General features: G+C 40.1%; 2 protein-coding genes across 7 annotated transcripts; both read right to left on the reverse strand.

The window, feature by feature from the left end:
- Nucleotides 1-1,333: 1,333 nt before the first annotated feature.
- On the reverse strand, nucleotides 1,334-9,362 carry golm1 (golgi membrane protein 1). 4 transcript variants are annotated; one of them, XM_034541960.1, is made up of 11 exons: nucleotides 9,063-9,362; nucleotides 7,612-7,753; nucleotides 6,672-6,851; nucleotides 6,410-6,464; nucleotides 6,181-6,283; nucleotides 5,924-6,047; nucleotides 5,337-5,499; nucleotides 4,927-5,148; nucleotides 4,776-4,823; nucleotides 4,309-4,407; nucleotides 1,334-3,690 (listed from the first exon to the last, which is right to left on the reverse strand). In XM_034541960.1, exons 2-10 carry the CDS (start codon nucleotides 7,738-7,740, stop codon nucleotides 4,310-4,312), a joined length of 1,122 nt encoding a protein of 373 aa, XP_034397851.1. In that variant the 5' UTR covers nucleotides 7,741-7,753; nucleotides 9,063-9,362; the 3' UTR covers nucleotides 1,334-3,690; nucleotide 4,309. The 4 variants fall into 4 exon arrangements, with proteins under 4 accessions (XP_034397851.1, XP_034397848.1, XP_034397850.1 ...); XM_034541957.1 differs by having other exon boundaries at nucleotides 4,659-4,823; nucleotides 9,063-9,361; XM_034541958.1 differs by having other exon boundaries at nucleotides 3,581-3,690; nucleotides 4,659-4,823; nucleotides 5,337-5,496.
- A 471-nt stretch (nucleotides 9,363-9,833) lies between these two features.
- LOC117736731 (G-protein coupled receptor-associated protein LMBRD2B-like) lies at nucleotides 9,834-16,996 on the reverse strand. 3 transcript variants are annotated; one of them, XM_034542254.1, is made up of 18 exons: nucleotides 16,794-16,996; nucleotides 15,656-15,873; nucleotides 15,425-15,537; nucleotides 14,425-14,523; nucleotides 14,129-14,296; nucleotides 13,849-14,059; nucleotides 13,621-13,695; nucleotides 13,424-13,528; nucleotides 13,171-13,351; nucleotides 12,623-12,804; nucleotides 12,317-12,450; nucleotides 12,027-12,132; nucleotides 11,758-11,855; nucleotides 11,529-11,632; nucleotides 11,198-11,244; nucleotides 10,955-11,063; nucleotides 10,625-10,721; nucleotides 9,834-10,515 (listed from the first exon to the last, which is right to left on the reverse strand). In XM_034542254.1, the coding sequence occupies exons 2-18, from the start codon at nucleotides 15,827-15,829 to the stop codon at nucleotides 10,452-10,454; spliced, it is 2,067 nt and encodes a 688-aa protein (XP_034398145.1). In that variant the 5' UTR covers nucleotides 15,830-15,873; nucleotides 16,794-16,996; the 3' UTR covers nucleotides 9,834-10,451. The 3 variants fall into 3 exon arrangements, with proteins under 3 accessions (XP_034398145.1, XP_034398146.1, XP_034398147.1); XM_034542255.1 differs by having other exon boundaries at nucleotides 15,656-15,945; nucleotides 16,794-16,917; XM_034542256.1 differs by lacking the exons at nucleotides 11,758-11,855; nucleotides 12,027-12,132 and having other exon boundaries at nucleotides 16,794-16,917.
- Between the last annotated feature and the right edge of the window lie 6,015 nt (nucleotides 16,997-23,011).

Raw genomic sequence — 23,011 nt, forward strand, 5'->3', positions numbered from 1 at the left:
ATCTGAATTTAATCCAGAAGCATTGAGATATGCACCAATATTATGTCGTAGTTGTAGGTTAGGATTTGGGATGCTTTCCCTAATAAGGGAGTGTACCCTTATTAGTAGTAAACATCTGTGGAATAGTCAAACTCTTCACAAACATTTGATATTCAGATTTACTGTAAAGAGAATACAGATGAACTCTGGCGATCGTTTTATTCATAGATATGGTCCTAAATGCACTTTGATATACTTTTTGTCTCAGTTTCTTTAACATACCCAATATTAAGTACAAGAATAACCGTAACACTACTTGAAATGGCACAGCTGAACCGGCATCACATCAGAGATGAGTGATTGAAAATTGAAAATGATTGAAACATGTTGTGGTGTCATCACTGGTAAATGCTACCAGCTTCATCTTTCTCATCACGTGTGTCACCTCATCTTAAACTGATGGGGTTTTGGCTTCTGATGATTTAAAACAACACATCTTTGTTACAGAGTGGAGAGGAAGCTCAATCCTGCAGCAATGTTCCGGTTCCCCTCTTTAGTTTCTTTTCATCTGTACTTCCTTTTATTCCCCTCTTTAGTTTCTTTCCATCTGTACTTTTCTTTTCTACTTCCCTGGCCTTTAAACCTTAAATGAGTGCATGCATTCATTACCACTAGCTGACACTAAGAAACAAGTTTGTCACATAAAACTATGTTATAATGTCTCCTGGTCTATAATGAGCATTTGGAAATGTGTGGATTACCAAACAGCTGCTAGACCAGAGGGCTCAAATCATCATTTTAACTATTATATTGTAGTCTAAGGATAATGTTTTCTCTTGATAATTTAAAATATTCTAATACTTTTCTTTGTCATAAAATATATGATACTAAATAAACCTTTCTTGGATTAGAACAACCATAAGTGTGATTTACCCGTTTCATGTTTTTAATCAAAAATAATGGTGACACCACAACAAATAAATCCCACATGAAACCATTTCTTGATAGTGGTAATAAAACATGTTTTATTCTCTATCATCAATAAAAACCTATGATCATTTAAACCTTTCACACATTTGTTCCACAGTGTAGAATGAAATACAACTTTTTAAAAAAAAAAAGTTAATCAGATTTATAAATATCAAAGAAACATTTTCTCTACAAGGACACAGAAAACGGTACTGACATAAACAAGCAGACGACGCTTTCTGACTAAACAAAGCCGTAGTTGTTTACGTTTTGCAGTGTCAGACACAACAATCAACAAAACCCCCAACAGCAACTTTGCAAATAAAATGACATAATACAAATCTAGAACCACATTTATCCTGAAAGATTGACCAAAGAGACAAAAAAGCAGACAAGACACTTTAATGAGTTTGATCAGTTAAAACAAAGTGCTGATGTGCGACTGGTTCAAACCATGAATCTGTCATCAGCACTCCAATCCTATATGTGTATGGTTACTTAGAAACATGATGGCCACATTTAATTACATAATCATCATATAAATTAAAAAATAAGTTAACAAAATTGACACAACTTCAGGTGTGAAATTATCTTTGAACTTTTGAGACTATAATATGGATACTTACAGGAAAAAGTTTGTAATCTTAAACCACAATTTTCTTCAATTTGTCAAAGGAGAAGTTACCTGATGAAGACTCTTCATGGGGTTCAAGCAGTCAATGTTCAATTGAAGCAAATATGTCATGAACAGCATAAACACGATAAAACCAAGGGTTGTTTTTATGGCTAATCTTCTACATCAAAAGGGAAACTCTCAAGCCTTTTGTATTTTATCATTGTAGCTCAAATTCAGCACATGTTGGGAAAACTCACATCTTTATGAGTATATATATATATATATATATATATATATATATATATATATATATATATTTATTATATATTGTGTGAGATGTACTGATTCCCGGAAGCTCAATTGTAATGAGACACGAAAGCGGATGAGCAGTTTCAGCCTGAGCTTGATGGCATTGAAGATGTTGAAAACAAGGACATGTTTGATTAAAACCACAACATGTTGAGTAACTGTGGGTATTCAGTCAAAGTCACCAACTATAAAGAGTCAAATCATCTGCCCTGTATAAAACACAAGGCAACAAAAGATCCCTGCCACTAAATTTTACCTTTTTCTCATTTCTAATGCCTAATATTAGTCTGCGTTTGCGCTCACACACACACAATATCCAGTCTATCGCAGCTTTGATTGAAATAGACGTCAACATTTCAGCACGGCTACGGAGCAGCTCACGTCTGCTGGACTGCAGGAGCCCGAAAGCACAACGCAAGGTTTCTACTTCAAGGAAAACATACGGCCCATTTGAATCAGCAGAGCAGAGGCAGCAGCCACAAAGTAAAGGTCCACAGTCAGGAAGCATGTGCCACGCCTCCACAATCCACATCCACCGTGTCAGAAGCAACTGGTGACCACAGAATCAATAAGGCGTAATCAATTAGATATTTGATCCCCTAATGTCACCCAGGAGTTCCACACTATTCCCTTCATTGTAATCTAAAACTGTTCTTCTGATCACAAACGAGGAGCACAGCTCACATTCAACATTGAGACACTTTGTGGAATGAGAGGAAGCCGTGCCGCCATTAAAATGCCAAATAAACGTCAACAAAGTGACGCTTCAGAAAAGATTGCTCATTGATCAAAAATGGCAAGTTACATTAATTATAATATAATATGTTTAAAACACAACAGCTAGTCAGCGTCTGTTCCAGACAACTTTACTTTTTACAGCATTTTTGACTACTTGGGAATCAAAAGGAAGCTCCTGATGAGCATGACAATTACACACTTGCGAAATTCAGCGAAATTCCTTAATTTGATGCAGTTCTGGAAGGCCTCATTTGCGTTCACTGACCATTGACCACTGACCCAGAGTCAGTTTCTATGAGCGACTGTGTACAGGAGGAACTTAAGGCATGTTTAGGTCCTAAACTTTAGGATACAGTTGAGCCTGTACTGCAGACTTCTCATTGGGATGGTTTGCACTTACTGCAGATTCACTCCTCATAACCCGAAGAGGGTGTGCACATTATCCTCACTTATCTTTTATCATTTAAGATATGACGTGAACATAAACAACACATCACATAATCCAAATCAACTGATTTCCAGGGATTTCGACGTGTTCATTTTTGCAACCTAACTGGCGTCAGGTCTTGAGATGTCTGAGATGTTTAAGGAACATTAGAACTAAGTAGGTGATGGTACTTGAAGTACCGAGTACTTCTATACCAGCGAAACATACTAAAATTAATGTGAGCACAGTCTCCAACATGAAAGCGCCGTGGGGGTTTAGGCATATAGTGAAATGCATGTGAATGGACACCATGAGTGTGACATTTGCATATTTCAGTCTTTTCTTGTGGCTCTTTGACAATAGTGTGAGTTGAACATGGAATAGTAAATATTCTTACTCCAATACAGAAAACATTTAATCAAATCAAATGCACATAAATCAATTAAGATTATGAATTAAAAAAACATTCCAGGAGGCAAATGCTTTAGAAATCAAGTGTCACAAGTCTTTCTTATAGAGATTAGCATCTGGGTTTGTTTTGTGTTGCCTGTGTTTGGAGGGCTGCGTTAACCTGAATGCTGGTGTTGTGCTGAGGTGTGTGAGGGGTCCTGCTTCCTCGTGTGGTGAGCAGGCTCCTTGTGCAACTCCAGCTCTGAAAGAAAAACAACATTGTGTTAATTACATAAACATACCTGTGTATATATTATCTATTAATATAGAATGCAGGATGTCTATAGCAGGCCTACATGAACATCTAATGAGCTGCAATAAATGCAATTGAATGCATTACCAATGTCCAAAAGGAAAAGCTGTGTTTATGATGTAGACAGCTGAACAGGAAAGTCAGAAATCTGAAACCAGATCTTTTTCCTGATACCAGTGAATTTCCAATTGCTATTCCCCAACGAATATAGGAACAATAAAGACACACCGTTATTATGTTGTGTCTTCATCAAACACCTGCTGGTTCAGCCGCAGGTAGCTGCAGTTCAGATCTCGCTTTACAGAAATCAGATTAATCTTTGCACATCATTGTGTTTCAAACCTCTGGAAGGTGCAGTTTAACTGAACCTACAAAGCAACAGCCCCACGATGATTGATAAACAACTGGCAATCTACGTGGAGATCGGCTTGATACTTCAGTGGTTTTTTGCAATTACAATGTGTGACTTGTTGAGTCCATGTTTTATTTAACCGTTTAAACATAACCGACAGTAACAAGTGAGTTACTGTCGGTGAGGAACACATCCGTGTGCGTTTTAGTGTGTACCTTAGATTTGAGCAAGCTCAGCTTGTTTGTCTGCTTCAAACTCGCCTTCGTTCTCATCATCGCCGTTATAGTCAGCTAGCTCCTCCTCCATATCCTTGTCTACCAGAAAGTACAACGTGGTAATCAACACAAAAATACATACAATTGCCTTTTTAGCACAGTGCCTCTATTTCTTAATGGTTATCACTAAATAACTATCCCTCACTCAAACGTGTGCTCTGGTCTTCAAAGTCAACTGTCAACTGCACTTTGATAAACCCCAAAGTTGAGACTGAGGATGCACTCACTCTCTCTTGAGCCCTCTCCAGACACACACACACACAGTTTTAAATATATTACCACACACATACCTATATTTTCAGCATGTTTGCTCTGCTGTTGTTTCTCCAAATCAATTTCACCCACGACTTGCACGTCTGTATCATATTCTTCTGGCTCCTCAAGTTTCCGACCAAGAGGAGTCTCACCTGCCTTCGCCCGGCCAATCAGCATGCCTTCCATCCCAGGGTCTGCCTCTGGAAACATGACACAATTGTTGTTTGTGTCCATTAAAATATGTCCCCTCTTCACTGAGAATGCCTGAATAGGAATAACAAACTAGTGAACCGGGCCCTCTACCTTCTGTCTGAGCGCCCTCCTCATGAGCATCCATCACCTCCATCTCATTATCCTCAGTCAGGTTATTCTTCAAAGGTTCCCTGGTCTCTGCCTCACCCTCCTCTGTTTCGAGAGCTTCCCCTGGTGGTAGCAAAATGTCCTGCTTGACGGCAGCAGCTGCAGGAGCCGTCTGGGACTCTACTTTGGAGAGGTCCTTCTGTAAAGGCAGGTCTACTGGGGCATCTGGACCCGGTAAATAAAAAGGCAATGTGAGGGTGTACACTTCTTACTGCAATTCTAAACAATTCTACTTAGTCACACAAAATGCATTGGATGTGCAGTATGTACACGTACATGTACATAAATATCAATGTCATTGCATGTTTTTATAAGTTAAATTTAGGGCCCGCCAGGATATCGATGTCTGTCACCTTGGTCCATGATGATCTCATTGGTCAGTAGTTCAGGTGGATAATTTCCTTTGGGCTGAGAGAGGCTTGGTGTGTGGCTTACAACAGTTACTGTCTTAACCGCATAAACCTCAGTCATGACTGGTCCGCCCTCATTTGCTGGTCCATCCACAGTGTTTTCCTGCTGGAGTAAAAATCATCCACCACATTCCTTTACGTCATGTAAGCGTAAAAAGTAAGAAATGTCAATGCGCTTAGTGCTATTATAAGTTGTTGTTTTTGCATTCAAATCAACTCCATTGGCACGCTTGCATGTCAACACACAACAGATAATGACTTTGAACCGACAAAATATCACTTGTGGTTGTCAAGAAGGCCAGGTTAAGTCATCGTCAAGCCAGATGAGTTTCTGTTTTGCTGTATTACAAAGAAATGCAGTTTGAGGGTTTCAACACAGTGCAATAGTGTGTATATGACGAATGGCGGGCCCAGAGTGCAACTGGTTACAATGAACAAAAGATCAGAAGTGGATCCGGCGTTATACAGCCAATACTTGGTGAGACATGGTGTATATCCTTCCACTTGGTTCAAACAGGAAACCAACATACCTGTGGGGAGACACCTGAGGGAGAGATGAGCTTCTCCTTTTTCTTTTGAACTTCAAGTTTAGCAGCGGCCACTCTCTCATCACACAACTCCTTCTGGGACAGGACCTGGGACTGACAATGTGTCCTACACATACAGTATGTAGAAACACAGACAGACACACACACATGTTAACCAGCAATGGCAGACACTAATAATTAATAAAGCTCAGCCAATGATCGTGGGATCGTATAATTGATTTAAGGAATCTTTTTCTTACATATCATAAGTGAGTTTGTTGTTGAGGGTTTTGATGTTGCTCTGGCAACTCTGTAGCTCCTTCTGAAGCTTTCCCAGGTCTTCATTTAGCTGAGTCGACTGACCTACAGTACAGACACACAAAAGACATCAAGAGACACATAAGAAGTGAATGATACATTCGTGTCTACAGAGCTCTGTTGGATGCTAACACAATGCCATTTTTGAAAAATAAAAAGGTTGAGAGTTGCCTTTGAGTTCCTGGATGGTTTTGGTACTGGAGGAAATGTTCTGCTGCAGTGTGCCCTTGAAATAAATTTAAAAAACACAGAAACTATGAATATTCACAGATGCTTGACAGTTTCTTTTTTCCCCTTTCATTAATTACATGAGTTTAGCACGGATCCCATAAGTGAGCCAAATTGAGGGCCCCAGATTTTTCTGTGTCAATAGTTTATAGACAATATTTTAAGGTTTGATTTGCTGCCCATTGCATTTTGTCATTGTGTGAACCTTCTCTTGGCTGCAGGTGTTCTGAGATCCTTCCAGCTGTCTCTTATAGAGGCTTTCTATATGGCTGATCTGCTCCTTCTGTCTCTGGATCTCTTCCTGGAACTCATTCTTCTTCATCTCAGCTACTCCTCGCTCTGCTGCTCCACGTCGCACCTGGCCTTCCAACTCATACATCTTAGTCTGTATCACACAAAGACAAAAGGTAATGACATAGTAACTGATAAAATCAATCTGACTGTGCATTAAGAAATTTGAATATATAATATATATATATAAAATTAATGACAAAATATAATGCACACTGGCCGTAATTTGGGAGTTTCTTCTTTATGCCACTTATACTGAGTAAAATAAAAAGAGAAACAATTGCACAAAACAGCAAACAATATTTGGGGTCATAATATTATTCCTGTTCCACAATGCATACAAGCAAGACCCATTGAGTTTGGGGCTAATAGTGACTTGCATTAAAAGATGTGGTTGGAAAGTTGTGAAGTGCAAAAAAACAACTTCATACAACCAAAACCCTGAAAACAAAAGAAGAACAAAAGAGGAAGTGATGAGGTTGATCTACCTCTTGCAAAAGGGAATCATGCATTGGGGTTCCATATCCATCCCAAAGTCAGTTAATAGGAACAACCGGTGTAATCATTATACAGCATGTGAACAGCATTGAAACACATACACTTTACGTTCAGGTAAATACTAGAAGCTAGAAACTGACATTGCAATATCTATTCTGAGAGAAAATGTGAATCAATTGGTCATGATTTCCTAATAAATGTACTTGTATGTATATTCATCGTATAATTCATGTTGTGTCCCCTCTAGAGCAGAAAGTAGCCTAAATAACTCAAGGTTTTACAGCATTCTTTTAAAAAGCTGTATTTGTACTGTACATTATGGTTAGACAACAACACAAACACATAAATTAACCTACCTGTAGCTCCAGGTTGCGGGAGCTTGACACCCAGTAGTTGAAGCCCAGAACCAGGATACAGGCAATTAGAGCGCCAATCATTAGAGGGGGTGTTCTTCCCCCACGACGACCGTTTCCCAGACCACCCATCACTGTGTCCAAACTGGAGACACACAAGGCACAGCGCACGTTCCATGAACTGTGTAATACAATGTTTAAAACAAGTAATTTCTGTTGGTGACTCCTGAATCACATTTACTATTTGAAAATGGTAAGTGGGCTAAAGTCATTCCAGGAGTCTACGGGTGTTTGTAGGTTAGCTATATATACATAAAAAAGGTCACTGCCTAGCCTGCAAGTAACAGTGAGTTTCTCCTGTTGTACCAAGTTAATGTCACCCCACCAAATATGTTCATGGTGTTGGCGAAAATACAGAATACAGGAAATATCAGCTGTTCAATATAGAATCTTCAGCAGTTTCTTTAAAGATACAATGTGGATGCAACGTTGTTTTTATGTGCACACTATTAATACCACATTTTTAAAAAGCATTAATGACACACACATGCACATTGTGTTGCTTAGTCCTCAACACTATGGAGCACTAAGATGATGTGTTTTACTCTTAACAATGCTGACTCAGTTAAAATGTCTGCAAGATATTGAGGATAATTCCCTCTAATAATAATAATAATAATGCATTTAATTTATATAGCGCTTTTCATAATACCTCTGGCTCATCGTTACTGAAATACAACACTCAATCTTTGGTTCCTCCCATCATGCAAATGCAGAAAAGACCCAAGTGCCAAGAGCTGTTAAGAATAGTATAATCGACTGCGTGATTTAGAGAGCATATGCAGACGTATCATTTATGAAAATACAGACGTCACAGTGAAATCACAAACCAAACGACACAAAAAACTGAAAGGTAGTGAATGCAGTACGAATAATCAGTTATGATACAACAAGATGTCTCGTAATAACCTAGGTTATGTAGCTAGTTAGTGGTGTTCATATGTAGAGTAACGTCTACGCATGACTCCCTGTGCCGGTGGCACAATATGACGAGTCAGCCTCAGCTGAAGACGAACAAACAGCCTCTGGGAAGATGAGGAAAATACAAGCGTGCTCCCAAATCCCAGCGCGGGCCCGATAGCCGGTTATAACGGCACCGTAAACGTGTGGGGTGCCGTTGGTAACACACCTGAGCCTCGTCTTCGTTTGGCTAACGTTAATTGCTAACGTGAAACAGCCTCCGTTAAGCCAGAGCGGTAATTGAGATCAGTGTCATCGGTCATCACACAGACGTTAGGCTGAGAGTGTGCAGAAGCTGAACGTTTCTAGTCAAATGTATATATTAAAAAAAAGGAAGACGACAAAGAAGGTTAATGAACTAACTAGCTAACGCTGAGCATAATCTGTTTGGCTATTTTGAGTCCAAAGCAGCGCGCGCCGAGTCGTTCACGTACCTTGTCCCCAGTTGACGTTAGTTCGGTTAGCGGCTAGCTAACGCTCGCGACGAGAATCGACTGAATACCCCGGAAGACTCGGGAGTCGCGACACGTTCATTAAATGTTGAGTCCAGTCTGTGGAGATAGTCGAGTGATATATTTGACAACCCGACCGCGTTTCTCCTCCGGCAGTTATCTACGCGTCACCGTGAGGCAGTTAACGCCAGCTCGGCTCCATTATTGCCATCCAAACAGCCGAGTCCCTCTATGCTGCGTTGTCCGGGACAGTCTGGTGCTGCCTCTGCTTGCTGTGGGAAATGGGCGTTTGGGGTCATTTCACTGGAACAACATACATAAAACCTAAAATAAATCTATGTATTCCCGTACATTTAGGACACAGAGTGCTTCGGTAAGATTAACTACTAGAGTAACATAACATGCTGGTATTACTGTTGCAGTCGATCTTGTAAGTGTTCAGCTCGTCGACGACTGGTCAGAGTTGTATAGTTTACGAAGAGCTTTAGAAGGCAGCACGGGCACCGTCCAAGTCCTTCTGTCAAATCAGGTCAAAATTAAATCAACAATAAAAAAAAATACAACAAATAATTAAAACACTGTTTGACTTTTTATTTAGTCTTACCTGAACCCTAAGTTGATATAGCTTTTGAGACATGCGCATTACTTTTTATAACATCAAACAACTAAAGATCGTAAAAGACCATACCGGTACTTATTATGTGTTGGTGCATCAAATTGAAGTCATTCATCGTCTAATAAAGAATATAGAAATAGGTCAAAGTGTTATGTTTAATGCACCATCTGGGTGGACACACAAATACAAAACATACACACCTTTAGAGAAAATAATTGACTGTAGACTACAACACATACAAACAAGTCATGTTTTTCCAAACCCAAAATAGTCAACAGGAAATAGATCAGGCTGTTGTTATCCTCCTCCCTTTGAGGACATATATTCTTGTTCATTTTGTTTTGTTTTTCCAGCTGGCACAATAATCTGTTTTCTTACTAATTAAAATGTATGAACCTGTGAGGTGAAATACTCAGACAACAATACATTTCCACATGCATCATGTGGCTTATCTTAAATTACTGCAAGTGTGTAACTGTGCCATTCATCTCTTTTATCCATCGATCTACGTGTGTAAAACACACTGCTTCACAAAAAAATATCAAAAATACATTCAAAAGGGTTTGGCTTTGCACAAATAGGTTAATCACAGTCAGTGCTCTCTTTCAGTGTATCTTCCTCTCTATTTCCCGAAATACTGTATATGCCTTGGCATTCAGTTTCCTCAAGAAGACGTGCATTTGTTTGTCTTTTTAAAAAAAATTATTTCAGCTCGGACTAAGGTTTTTTTCTTCTCTTTCCATGCGTCCAGTGTATCAAACATCATCAAAGATGCCTGTCCGAGAAGGTGACAGAGAAAGGTAACGTCCTCCTGTGGATCTACAGTGTCAGACACAGAGAGACAGAGTACGTGATTAGGAAGCCTGTTTGATTATTATTTGGCTCCAATTAAACTATGTTCCATTCATTTAGCAAAAACTAAACAAACCTTTTGTTTGGTGAGCCTTCATCACTGGAATGATCTCTCAGTAAGCCTCTCCTCTGCTCCTCCTCATCCTCTCCGTCTCTTCTGGTGAATGTGACAACTGAGAAAGACGCATAGCAATGTCTACACTGTGTCCTGTAAGCAGGCAGACCTCTTGATGGATATAAGGGAAAGTATAGTGGCAAACTATCCAGAAATAAAAGCATAATACAAGCAAGCATCACAGGAAATCAAACTGTTGGAAAAACCTTATTGTCATATTAGTTTCATAAGCTGTGAGAAACACAGAATATATTCTATTCCATGAATATACTAGTTTTATTTAATCCCTACCACTATTGTTGACCTCTGTGACAGGGCAGCTCTGGTCATCCTTCAACTCAGTGTAACCACCTCTGGATCTCCCAGTAGCCCCCTGGACTCCATACCGGTCTCTCCAGGCCTGAAACAGAAAACAAAACAGGCCCATAAATACACAAACTATTTAGAAAACAGAAAGCCAACACACTGGGAGGGTTTTCTTGGCTTCTCAGAAAATTGTAAAATAAATTATTTGACAGAATAAAGTTTTCTAACCCATCTTCGACTTTCTCCATCTTCAGTTTTCTGTCTTTTTCTTCTTTCTACAAAATAACAAAATTGTAGTGCATGTTGTTAAAATGTAGTGTGCACTGATGTCATGACGACATTCAGATGTGCAACAACAACTTAATGTGAACTGAGGTATAAGAAATAAGTAAAATAATGAACCATAACCTGCTTAATAACTCATCCGTTTACTAGATTCCAGAAAGGAAGAAATAATTAATCTGCAATAATGTGGCTCAAAATAAATAATTAAAAGAAAACTACAACTTTAAGCAGAAACATCAGAAATAGTGAGTGACTGAACGTGTGATGAAACTACCTCTTTTGATGTGTTCCCTGCCTTCATCCACCAGGTCAGAGGTCAAGTGGTCGTCAGTGATGTACTGATGGAAGCCTAGGAGGTTCAAACAGCGAGAGCCCAGGCTACAAAGACAGACACACCAATAAGGATTTACTATCAATGAGACATATAACCAAAACTACACATAAATACAGTATCTAAATAAATAGTATGAAAATAGTGTTAGTTTTAGTGATTATTGGCGCACCTGTAAAAAGTGGCAAAGCAGAGCAGCAACACCAGCATGGGATAGTAGATATAGAAGCCATCAGATATAAAATAAAGCACACGCATAGAGCCCATGATCTGACAGAGGGAAATAAAGAGGGACATTGCATCACTCCAATTGGTTTGAATGCAGATCGATTTTGACATTTCTACATATGTTTATTCTGTGATCCCACACTCAAGTGCGGTATATGTTGTTGTCAGTACGCATGTGTTGTTATGATATGAGCATGTTTGCGTGGGACCCACAGAGGTGTAGGATGTCTGTATTCTGTCCTGGTGTGAGATGGCAGAGTCCATGTGAATCAGGCCCAGAAAGTTAAGGCATAAAGGAGGGGTCAGACGACAAAACAACCTGAGAGAGAAAAAACAAAAGAGAAGCAACTTCGATATCACAATGCAGACGTTTAACACAATGCGAGAAGATCAGACCAGAAAATATGCTGGTGCTTAAAACAAATAACTGTGTTTCCGAATGCCTCGTAAGCCTTTTTGTGTGAAATAAATATCTTTTATTGTGGCTTTTATGAGGAACATACATGCCGCTGAACTGCAGACTGTAAGCATCAGTCTGGTGATGGGGCACCAGGTAGTAGTAGTTGAAGACTCGTATCCTGAACACTGTAGAGTAGACACAGACACACAGGAAGAGGATACTGACGAAGCACACCATCTGGTGGAGAGAAATAAAAAAAGAGGCAGGTTAGCTATGCTATTACATGGACAAGATATTGTTAGAATATACATGTCAGAACTATGTTCTGCTACGTGTTGTGTATTTTTTTTAAAAGACGTAGCTCGGGTTTGTTGTGCATTTCTGTGTGCCTCGCTCAATACGTGCCCACCTCGATACAAATGTAGTTGTGTTGTTTTTCAGCCATCTGAACAAAGATAGCGAATAGGGAGAGGACCGGGTGTGTAGTGAAGAAAGTGCACTCGGACCAAACAACTGCTGCTGAGAGGAGACACAGGAGAACTGCCAGCAGCCTGTAGAAACTCTGCCTGAACACACACTCCCAGTACCACTCTGAGACGGACAAACACACACACACGTGCGCGCAAACACACACAGTTGAAGGAAGAAAAAATAATAAAAGATTTCAAATTTTGCAGCTTAGAGGCAGTGACACCCAGCCCATGAATGCAACTGAAGTAGGGACATTCTGGGATTCTATTATTAAATAAAACTAAATTAATAAAAACAGTCAAGCTTCAGCGCAGGTCTTACACAATAAGGGCCATCAAATGCGAGAAAACTCTTTCTTAAAAACTACTTTGTTAGTTCTAAAAGTAGCGTAGACTTTTTTAATTGGCTGCTTGAAGGTGGAATCTGCTGTAGCTGGTTGTAAAACTACTACTTCATTCTTATCATTTGGGTCCCGACTGAACTCACCCACAGTGGGAGTGTAAATGAAGCGATGGATCCATCCGCGGTGTGCTGACGGGGAGCTGTGGATGAAGTGTCGGACCGGGCTGCTCTGGCTTTTAGCTACGTCTTCGAGATGAACGGCCTCATCCAACAAGATAGACCACTGAACCTGAGTCTGACCGTGTCTCTGCACCCCAGAGATTACCTGGAAACACACACACACTTACTACATGTTTCCTTTAAAACCATAGTGCAATGTTAAAAAAAAAATCATTACTTTTTTATGCAGCTTAATCAGGTCTCTTTTGGTGGGAAGGGCCTTCTGCTCACCACCAGAGCTCTCCACAGTTCTTCCCATCTCTTCTTTGTACTCAGAGGGACACTGAAATGAGAGGACGCCCAGATGACGACTTTCCCACCAGACTTGTGTAAACACTGCCAAAACAACATTGAACTCACTCGTGTATTTCTCACCTTTGTAATGATGGTGTCCACACACTTCCTGAGACAGTGGTTGTACCTGACAGATTCATGGACGCTTGCCACCTCCTGATAACGAGAAAAGATGTTTGTTCTTGTTAAAGTAAGAAAAACTACATTTAGAATTTTAAACATGCAAAGTCTGTTGAAACACTTTCAGATTCAGTACCTCCTGGAATCTCTTAATACTTATATTGCACAGAATTGTATATGGAGTCTCACCTCCATGACATCTGCCAGGTTCTCCTCCGCCGACACCTTCTCAGTAGCCATTTTGGCTGTCTTGAAGTAGGTCTTGGCCAGCAGGTAACCATGGGAAGATGAGAGCCAATAAGAACGCGGGATCTCCACCAGGCCATAGCCGAGCAGGAGCACCAGAAGGAAGAGGCCCCAGGTGTTGGCGGCCGTAATGCCGATGGTCTGAAGCTCTCTCCTGCACAAGTTTTACAGATAAATTCGCAGGCCATCTAATGTTTCCTAAATTGAGGCACGGAGTACTTACCATGTGAGTTTCCACTGTGGGTGAGCGGCCACATAGACGAGCAGAGAGATGAAAATAAGGAGGTAGGTGCCATAATAGATAGCGTTTTCAATGAGAGCCGTTTTAATCTTTCCAACTCTGGAGAAAGCTCCCGACCGTGCATAAGACTGCATGAAAGGCAACAGCAGCCTGCATACACACACACACACACACATACAACAATATAATAAAACACAACCGCGTTAATGACAACAGGTGGTAGACACAGTAGTTATAGTCAAAGTTCGAATAAGTGACTGAGTGTATGAGTATCTTACCAAGTCAGAAACTGGGACGTCCAGTATACAACTCTCCAGAACACTGGCAGGATGCCATCTGGTATATAACTCCATGGCTCCTCACAAACACGTGTTGTACTGTCACACGCACACACAAAGAATGGGATACATACATGTTGCGTGAACACTTTGAACTGCAGTGATGCGCCTCGCTGTCGGGTCTTTTCGTGTACGCACGCTTTGTTAGTAAAAGTTCATATCCGACACGTAGTTTCCAAATTACAGAAATAAACTCTTCGATGTGAAGTAGCATAAAAAAAACAAGTAGACGTGTTTATGGAAAGACATGTTGCTGCTGAATGTTATGAATACATTGTGATTGTTATCCAACCCAGTGTGTGAACAACGTTTTAATTGTTTTCATCTTCGCAGTTTGACATCTGCACAACATTTGAAATGAAACCTATTTCAAATGTTGTGCTATGAAAGAAAAATGATGTTTTTGTGATTTGGAGCAATGATCCGAGTGAGAGATTAACAAATTAACCTATGAACACGCTGTCTGCTGATTTAAACTGTCCAAACTCTTGTGCAGCTTGGATGTTGATAACATATCAAGCGACATGCAATGAATGAATAATAATTGTGTTCATACTTTTACTGAGCCAATACAGGGCTGGGTAATAACTCAATATGATGAAATTAAATCATATCGTGATGAAATCATGCATCGGGATATCGCGATACACAATGATGTTGTCTAAGCTGATAATAACAAGCACACACTAACTCACCATTTTGCACGAAACCTCTTAATTCAATGAGAAAATACTGCTTTTCATTTGTCAAGCATTTAATTCACACAAGAGTATACACATCATTAATATAGACTATTTATCGAATTGCTAACATGCTACATCGTGATATATAATGTGATATGACATGACGTATATATCACGACAGAAGAGGTTGTCCATATCGCTCAGCCCTGAGAAGAATGAGCAAAATGTGGCAGAAAAGCTAACGTCATCTCGTTTACCTGACAGTCGGATGAACAGAAGAGTTGTCGCCTGTCTGATTAGTGCGTCGCGTTCGAGTTACAGGCGTCGTCGGGTGGTTTCCACTATCAAGAATACACTGCTTGTAGATGGTCTAAAATAGGAGCAGAGTACACAGAGTCAGCACCACAACGAAGCCTATTCATCACATATACACAGGCACAGGAAAGACAAATAAAGATAAATAAACACAGAGTGCAGTAGTTTCATACCGTGCTGACGTCGAGCGGCAGGATGAAGACGATGAGGAAGCAGAGGTACCAGGACAGCAGCGTCCCCAAGAGGACCATCCGCTGCTGCCTCCGCAGATCTCCATAGCGCTGGAGGAGGTAGAGGGCCAAGAGGAAAACTACGACCACCACAACAGCCAGCGCAGCGCCACTCATATTGATGAATGAAGAGACGGGCGTCAAGAACTCATGATGGCACACTGGAAGAGACGCACAGAGACAACCCCATGGGACATCAGCTCTTCTCTGGTGGATAACAGAGAGAAACACGTCTACGTGACAGGTGGGGAGGGGGGAGAGAGCAGAAAGAACATGTGAGGAGAACATTTAAAATTAAAGAGATGAGGTGGAAAGCTATCCGTTTGGGAGATTTAAATTAAATTAAAAAAAGGACCATTCCAGTGGTTTTACTTGTTATAACTCATTTACTGCCAATCACATGCACGTTCCACTACAAATAATGCTCTTGTGTTTTTCAAACTTGAACATACTATTTATATTTATGCAGAATCTTTGAGCAGAGGTAATGAGGGGCAAGCTTTTTTTACATTTGCATCGGTGTAACTGTACACAACTGATGCAGATATGACGTTCACGGTTATGAAGTTCAATGCCACTGTTTTTCCATGAGAAGCAATGCATTACTATCAAAAGGATGCATATGCTTTTGAAAAACGGCACATATAAAATACAAATTATGAACAATTTGTCGAAGAGGTTAGCTTTGCATGTTTACTTCCACAACATTAGTATTGACTTGTAAACAATGGGGAAAAAGGAGTGGTTTACGATGTTCCGACAAAAACCGGTTGAATATTATTCTCTGCTACTTGTATTATTTGCAGTTCACCAGCCAATATCTTTTAACGTTTCTTCAAGCAGCGATCTGAAATTGAATGTATTGTTTACTACCAATACTTTGGATTGTGTCACTATTTTCTTTTATCCAACCTTTGTGGTCATGTTGACACCATAACATTGTTTAAAAAAAAACCAACAACAAAGCAGGACCAGCTGGCTCGAGCCACCGGAGCACATCGTATTGTTGATCATCGCTTCACAATCAATCAATCGGTTTATGCACCGATTGATTGATTGATTCCCAGGAGGAGATTCTCACCTGTGGATGTCTTCGGGCTGCAGCCTGTAAAGCAACAACAACCGTCTGGGTTCACTGTCACATCGTGTTCCTGAGACGCGAAGCCCGACAAACGTACACAACCTTTGAAACTACATTACGTAACGGTTCAACAGCATGCGCTGTTTTCTGACGCAGCGAGGCCTTCTGGGTAATGTAGGCGAGCAATGGCGTCTCTCTCAAACAGGAAACCAGGCTTCGGGACTGTAGTGTCATAGTGGTCCGACACCCAAACCGGTTTTTTGTGTGACACCACGAGCGGCGGTAGAAAAGTACACACGGATATTTAACTTGCACTTTACTGGAGTATTTCCGTTTCCTGCATCAGTTGCACTACAATTATACTTCACTACTTTTCTTCGATCATTATTTTCATTTCAATTTCAATTCAGTTTATTTTGTATAGCCCAATATCACAAATTACAAATTTGCCTCAGAGGGCTTTACAATCTGTACACATACGACATCCCTGACCTTTGACCTCACATCGGATCAGGAAAAACTCCCCAAAAATAACCTTTGACAGGGAAAAAAGGGAAGAAACCTTCAGGAGAGCAACAGAGGAGGATCCCTGTCCCCGGATGGACAGAAGCAATAGATGTCATGTGTTCAGAATGAACAGCATTTACAAAGTTACATAAACACATTACATGAATATGACAATGTGTATTTGATACGTTACTTTCTAAATTCAGCAACAAAGTATAAACAGCAAATTAACCATGATGTAATATGCATTAAAGAGACTTTGTTGATCCCCAAGATGATATTCACAAGCAACCCAGCAGAGTATAGAGAAATATGTATTTCCATGTACGTCTCCCACCACTGCATTTGAATATGGCAAAAATGTATGTGCAATCACAATTATTGTTCATATAAATGCGAAATATATAGAACATACATGTGTACACTTCACATACAGAATATACTGTGGAGATAATATAGACCTACTAGATGTCCATTGAGCTGCAACACATTGCACAAATATTATTCTTGTAGTATATGTTTATATAACTACAAAGCAAACACTAATTTCAGGATGTACGTTTTTTTGGCAGATTCTATGCCATCATATTTTATTGCTATGAAACAAAATACTGTTTCTCATCTCATTCAGATTCCCACACTTTGATTTGTGACACTACACAGTTATGCAGAACGCTTTTCAGCATTATGATGTTTTGTGATTTCAGACCTGATCCATGCGCACTTAAACTTAATACACATTACATCCTGGGGTGATCTAAAAAATTGCTTTCAGTTCAGAGAAAAAATGGATTTGCTTCCAGCAATCAAGGGCATGATGAAATTAGATGAACACGGCAGTTTCACATCAAATCAAATCATCATCATCATCATCATCATATACTATAAATTAATGAAGTTTATGAAGAAGCTGAAGAGTTCAATTCAGTTTATTTATGTATAGCCCAATATCACAAATTACAAATTTGCCTCAGAGGGCTTTACAATCTGTACACATACGACATCCCTGACCTTTGACCTCACATCGGATCAGGAAAAACTCCCCAAAAATAACCTTTGACAGGGAAAAAAGGGAAGAAACCTTCAGGAGAGCAACAGAGGAGGATCCCTCTCCCCGGATGGACAGAAGCAATAGATGTCATGTGTACAGAATGAACAGCATTTACATAAACACATTACATGAATATGACAATGTATGAATGGAACTCCAATCCATGAAACAGAAGGAGGTAGAGAGGAGGCGTATCAGCAGGGCCAACGCGGGAGACCGGCTCACCAGGCATCAGACACCTCCAGGTCCAATGGACCCTATGAGACGTGAAGTCACAACGACTCCGGGGGGAGGAAGCAGAGTTAATAAGGTGCAATGGAGAGATGTAAATTCATCCATAAGGAGAGAGAGAAGAGGAGATAGGTGCTCAGTGTATCCTAAAACATCCCCCAGCAGCCTATAAGCCTATAGCAGCATATCAAGGGGCTCGACCAGGGCAAACCTGATTCAGCCCTAACTATAAGCACTATCAAACAGGAAAGTCTTAAGTCTACTCTTGAATGTGGTGACTGTGTCTGCCTCCCGGACTGAAAGTGGAAGCGGTTCCATAAAAGAGGAGCTTGATAACTGAAGGCTCTTGCTCCCATACTACTTTTTAGGACTCTAGGAACCACAAGTAGCCCTGCATTTAGTGAGCGCAGCTCTCTAGTGGGGAAATATGGTACTACAAGCTCCTTAAGATATGATGGTGCATCACCAATCAAGGCTTTGTAGGTGAGGAGAAGAATGTTAAATGTGATTCTTGATTTTACAGGGAGCCAGTGCAGAGCAGCTAATACAGGAGTAATGTGATCTCTTTTCTTAGTTTTTGTGAGTACACGAGCTGCAGCATTCTGGATCAACTGGAGGGACTTAAGAGACTTACTAGAGCAGCCTGATAATAAGGAGTTGCAGTAATCTAGTCTGGAAGTAACAAACGCGTGAACCAGCTTTTCTGCATCTTTTTGAGACAAGATGTGCCTGATTTTTGAAATGTTACGTAGATGAAGAAATGCAATCCTTGAGATTTGCTTAACGTGGGAGTTAAAGGACAAGTCTGGGTCAAAGATAACGCCGAGATTCTTTACAGTGGTGGTGGATGCCAGGGCAATGCCATCTACAGAAACCACATCACCAGATAATTGATCTCTGAGGTGTTCAGGGCCCAGTAAAATAACTTCAGTTTTGTCTGAGTTTAACATCAGGAAGTTGCAGGTCATCCATGTTTTTATGTCTTTAAGACTTTCTTGAATTTTAGCGAGCTGGTTGGTCTCCTCTGGTTTGATCGATAGATATAATTGAGTATCGTCTGCATAGCAATGAAAGTGTATGCAGTGTTTCCTGATAATATTGCCCAAAGGAAGCATATATAAGATAAATAAAATTGGTCCAAGCACAGAACCTTGTGGAACTCCGTGATTAACGTTGGTGGTCATTGAGGCTTCATCGTTTACAAATACAAATTGAGATCGATCTGATAAATAGGATTTAAACCAACTTAGTGCGGTACCTGAAATGCCAATTTCATGCCAATTTCAGGTACCGCAGAGGCTACTGAATTCAAAATGTGTTTTATGTTTTCAATTATTCAACATTAACCACAACGCAGCTGGTAATGAGAAGAATATCCGACCTCAGAGAGCACAGAGAAGATGTTGTCTCAGTTCTGTGTGTCTTCCTCTCTTTCCAACATGTCGTCCATCGAGGCCACACATCTACCAGCGTGTAACAGATAAAAGTCTGAACAGGCAGCACAATAACACACCTTTATATAATACTTAGTTATATTCAAAGCATGAAATAACCCCAGAGTCAGTGGATGTCAGAATAATGTACACTACATACTCCAGTATGGTAGGTGGCGGTCTTCCCTTAAAAGATGGACTCCATATGTGAAGAAACATTAATAATAAATATAATAATAAATTCTATTTGTATTGCACTTTATATTTAACAATCTCAAAGTGCTACAGAGCAGAAAGTTAAAACAAGAACATTCTCCGTGTCTTATTCTGAGCAGGTCTCCTCATGTGTGGGAAGTTTGAAGGGAGATGAACTGATGTGCATTTCACTCTCCATTGTTTGGAAGTCTTGAAATGACCTTGACAACTCCCCATGCCAGACCGACTGGGAATATTTATGTTTTTCTGTGAGGAACTGTGCTTTGATGCTATTTTGACTTGTTAATCTGAGCTTTGATTAGTTCAATCATGTCATCTGGAAACCACAATCATAAATAGAAATCCACATATAAGTCCACATATATTGGCAAATAATTAGCAAATTGGTGTTTTTATATATTATATTATTTATAAACTTGGGTGGGCAGCAGGCGCCTATATATATTTACATGTCGTATATATTTTCATATAAATGTATGAATATATTGATGTATATTTTATCTACACACAGATAGATGTGATATGAGGTGTTTAACTACATCGTTATATAAAATCGTCAATTTTTCTCCACCTTAACCAACTAAAGCTGATTTAAAAGTTGTGGAAGTCTCTCTTCATATAGCTTTGTGTTAATATTTGTCTCTATATGAGCCTCCTCAGCCTGTTAGTGCTGCCAACATGAATCAGGACATGAGAAACGCAGACAGCTGCTACAATAGTTCAACAATTTACACATGTGAATAATGTGAATTGTTTAAGTAGTAGAAGCAGTAGTTTTATTTGTGTTTTATTATTGCACATGGACAGATGGGCTAACTGTTTCCCAATGTCTCCAGACTTTGTGCAAAGCTAACACACAGCTAAGCTTGCTGTGGCTTCATATTTAATGGGCCAACAAGTGGTGTCATTTTTATCATCTTACTCTTGATAAGAACAACAAATAAATAAGAGAATGTTGAACTATTCTTTGAAAGAAATACACACATTTATATAACAGGGCAACAGTGACATTTTTACATTTATTATACAAATTTAATAATAAATGAGACAAGATTTGTGGTGTTCGGGTCTGTGGGACCCGTTTTCATTCCCTACACATTTATATTACATACATGTGAGGATGAGATTGAGCATCAGTTAGTTCCTAAACCAAGATGAGCCCCAGGACCAGAAGAAGCCCTTCAGCAGCCAGCAAGTGAAGAAATTAAACGGCCTTCTTGCTCAAGAAATGAGCTGCATGGCTGCCAATGTGGTAAGGATGCATTCAGGGCCAACACGGATGACACGGATGGCAGCTACTCATGTGAATTTCTTGCCACTCATATCTTGATTATAATTGATTATCTTTAAAGGTAAAGGGCAAATATAAATTATATTTCTTCTGAATAATTTGCAACAAACGTAAGTATGTATGTATATATATATATATATATGGTTCCCGTGAAGATATTGATAGTTCACACAACTTAGGGGTGGAGCAAACATGTAAACGTTTGCACAACAGCCTTCTAAACCAGCTCTCTTGGTGCTCTGTGGGCTTTCTTTCTACTCTCTCTCAACTGAAAATGACTTCTAAGGAAAGGTGTTCTGTCCATGAGGTGTTTGACCAGGAAAGTGACAGAGAGGAGAACGTGTCTGAGACAGATGATAATGAGGAGGTCCCTCATTATGAGGCATCCTCCTCTGATGAGAATGACACCCTCAGTGTTGACCCTCCTGTTGTCTCTCAACCACCAGCTACCTTCCAAAAATGGAAAGTTATTATGGTCTGTCTCCCCACCTGAACAACAGGGTTGATTTAGTACTGCTAATGTCATCAAAAATGGTTCCAGGCCCACCAGAGACGTTTGAGCTCTTCATAACACCATCAATCGTAAAGGATATACTTGAGAAGATAGTTTTAGAGGCGTGTGTATGGGGACAGTTGAAAAGACTTGGACCTGGAGCCGACATTGGGCTGCTCATTCTGGCCTACAAGTCCAAAGGAGTTTATTTAAAAGAGCTATTTAGGGAGTCAAAAAACAAACATGAAGTACCTGACACTTAAACTTGGGGAAAAAATTCTTAGAACTTATACATATATACTACAATATAGTGACAATCAGTAAACAGTGGGATACACTTTTCTTGATTCATAAATAGCTCTTCATCATTGATTTGTGGCTTTGCCCCAACTGAGACTCAAACCTGTCCAGGAGGATATTAGAGCCCTGAAGTGGCTTTTCAGCACCTTGGACAGCGTTAATGATGCTGCAATTTCATTGGCTGTCAGTGAGTTCCACTTACACGTGACCGGCCAGTCGGTGGCAGGCGTCAGTAAAGTGTCAGCACAGCGGCAAGCGAACGGCACTCGTTAAGAAAATGTAAAGATCTCCACTTGTCCTCGTCTTATATGGAGTTAGGTGTCGGTAGGTGCCACGAGCTGCCAGTGCCAATAGCTGTCACAGGGATGCCACTAGTCAGAAACTTGCCACCACTAGGGAACAGACTATTGCCACTAGTCAGAGAAGTACCACTACTCATCAGAGAAGTGCCAGTAGTTGTCAGACTATTGCCACTAGTCCGAGATGTGCCACTACTAGTCAAAGACCTGCCACTAGTAGTTAGAGACGTGCCACCACTCGGCGTCAGATGATTGCAACCCTGTTTTACATGGATCGTGGTTATATGTGGACCCTGGTCCTGCCCGACGCCTATACTGCTATTATCATTATTACTATTAGTTGCATTGCTATTAGCATTGTCAATACTTTTACTGCTTTTATTATCCTTATTATTCT

Source organism: Cyclopterus lumpus, chromosome 9, assembly GCF_009769545.1.
Source record: "Cyclopterus lumpus isolate fCycLum1 chromosome 9, fCycLum1.pri, whole genome shotgun sequence".
Lineage (NCBI taxonomy): Eukaryota > Metazoa > Chordata > Actinopteri > Perciformes > Cyclopteridae > Cyclopterus > Cyclopterus lumpus.